Genomic DNA, 1,408 nt, shown 5'->3' with positions numbered 1-1,408 from the left:
ATCTTCCTCGGGCCGCCCAGCAAAGCCCGGGGAGCCCGCGCCCTAGGCAACCCCTACCTGCAGGGCCAGCCTCTCGGGGCCCGGGCACCGAGCTCATCGGGGCGAGCGCAGCGTCCATAACCCGTAGATCTCCGCTTCCTAGAGCCCGTCTGCAGCACCGCCCCTTCCTCCACCGTCTCCGCCCCGGCCTGGAGCCTGGGGGGATAAGGTTTCTTCCTTCCCAGCAGAGCTGGGGGGTGGAGTGGGGTGGGGTGGGGGTGCACAGCGCCTCGAGGCGCGACGGAGACACGCAGGCTTAGCCGCCTGGCGCCTGGAGGGACTAACCTGCCTCTGGGCAATGTCAACAGGCGACATCAGATCACCCGCGCGCGGTCAATCCAGCCCCAATGTTTGCTCTCCCTGACTCTCGTAAAGGGTAAGAAGGTTGTGAGTCTTCCCTTTCCAGGTGTGAACCCTGAGGACTAGTAAGGGCTCCTGGTGGCTAAGCAGGGGGCTGGGGGAGCAGAGCCTAGCAGCCATTTCTGCACGGGGGCCCCTCACGCAACCTGCACGTCGTGAGAAGCCTCTAAGGCCCTGCACTGAACTGCCCGCCCGCAGCGCCTCTGCCCCCGAGCCAGCCCTTATAAAGGAGACCCTGGGGTCCTATTTAAACCAGCAGGACTGAGCTTCCCCACCCAATCGGAGCTGCGCGCAGCCCTGACCAATCAGGGGCCCGGGTGGTGAAGGCTGTACGTCAGCCGGGTCCCGCTGGTTCCCTCGGGGAGCGCGCTTTCCATCAGAGACAGAAGTGTGCGTTTCCTCGGGAGGCCCTGCGGTGGCGCTGCCACCTCGGAGCTGCCTTCACAGCCATCCGAACGGTTCAGTGGTTCTCAACCTGCCTAATGCCGCGACTCTTTAATACAGTTCCTCATGTTGTGGTGACCCCCCAATTTCATTGTTACAAATTGAACATAATTAAAGCATAGTGATTAATCACAAAAACAATATGTAATTATATATGTGTTTTCCGATGGTCTTAGGCGACTCCTGTGAAAGGGTCGTTTGACCCCCAAAGGGGTCGTGACCCACAGGTTGAGAACCGCTGGTAGCTGTTTGCCAAGGTGAGGATTCCTGCTGGCGATTGAATTGGTGCTGACCATGGGATGGCAACGTGTGGTTCTTTTCCCTGTGAGTTGCTTATAGGATTTGTAATAATTTATCTTAAACGCTCTGTTTGTATAGTAAACTAGAGGCAACTGCAGGATTTCTAAGTCTGGCTTTTGTAGGTAGAGCTTGTGAAAAGCTGACATAAGTGGAGTCATTTTAAAATAGAGCCAGAGCAGCCATTCCAGATGAGCTGCTTGCACATCCTGCTCCTAGAACCTTTGCAATGTTTGAACTGGGCAGAGTAACCTTTGGAGTGGGCCAG

At 57.0% G+C, this 1,408-nt stretch overlaps 1 protein-coding gene across 2 annotated transcripts in view; it reads right to left on the bottom strand.

The window, feature by feature from the left end:
* CASP6 (caspase 6, apoptosis-related cysteine peptidase) overlaps window positions 1-916 on the bottom strand; it is a 13,169-nt gene extending 12,253 nt beyond the window's left edge. The window contains exon 1 of one of the 2 annotated variants that reach the window (XM_014544726.1): window positions 325-916. Coding sequence is in view for 1 of the 2 variants with exons in the window: in XM_005872407.2 (XP_005872469.1) it covers window positions 58-118 (61 nt within the window). In the remaining variant the exon portion in view is untranslated. Of the gene's footprint in view, window positions 1-57; window positions 253-324 lie in introns of those variants that run through there. The other variant, XM_005872407.2, reaches the window with a different exon arrangement.
* Between the last annotated feature and the right edge of the window lie 492 nt (window positions 917-1,408).

This window comes from Myotis brandtii, unplaced genomic scaffold (assembly GCF_000412655.1).
Source record: "Myotis brandtii unplaced genomic scaffold, ASM41265v1 scaffold38, whole genome shotgun sequence".
Classification (NCBI taxonomy): domain Eukaryota; kingdom Metazoa; phylum Chordata; class Mammalia; order Chiroptera; family Vespertilionidae; genus Myotis; species Myotis brandtii.
Note: the sequence above shows the minus strand (reverse complement) of the source record. Positions and strands in the feature narration are given on the sequence as shown.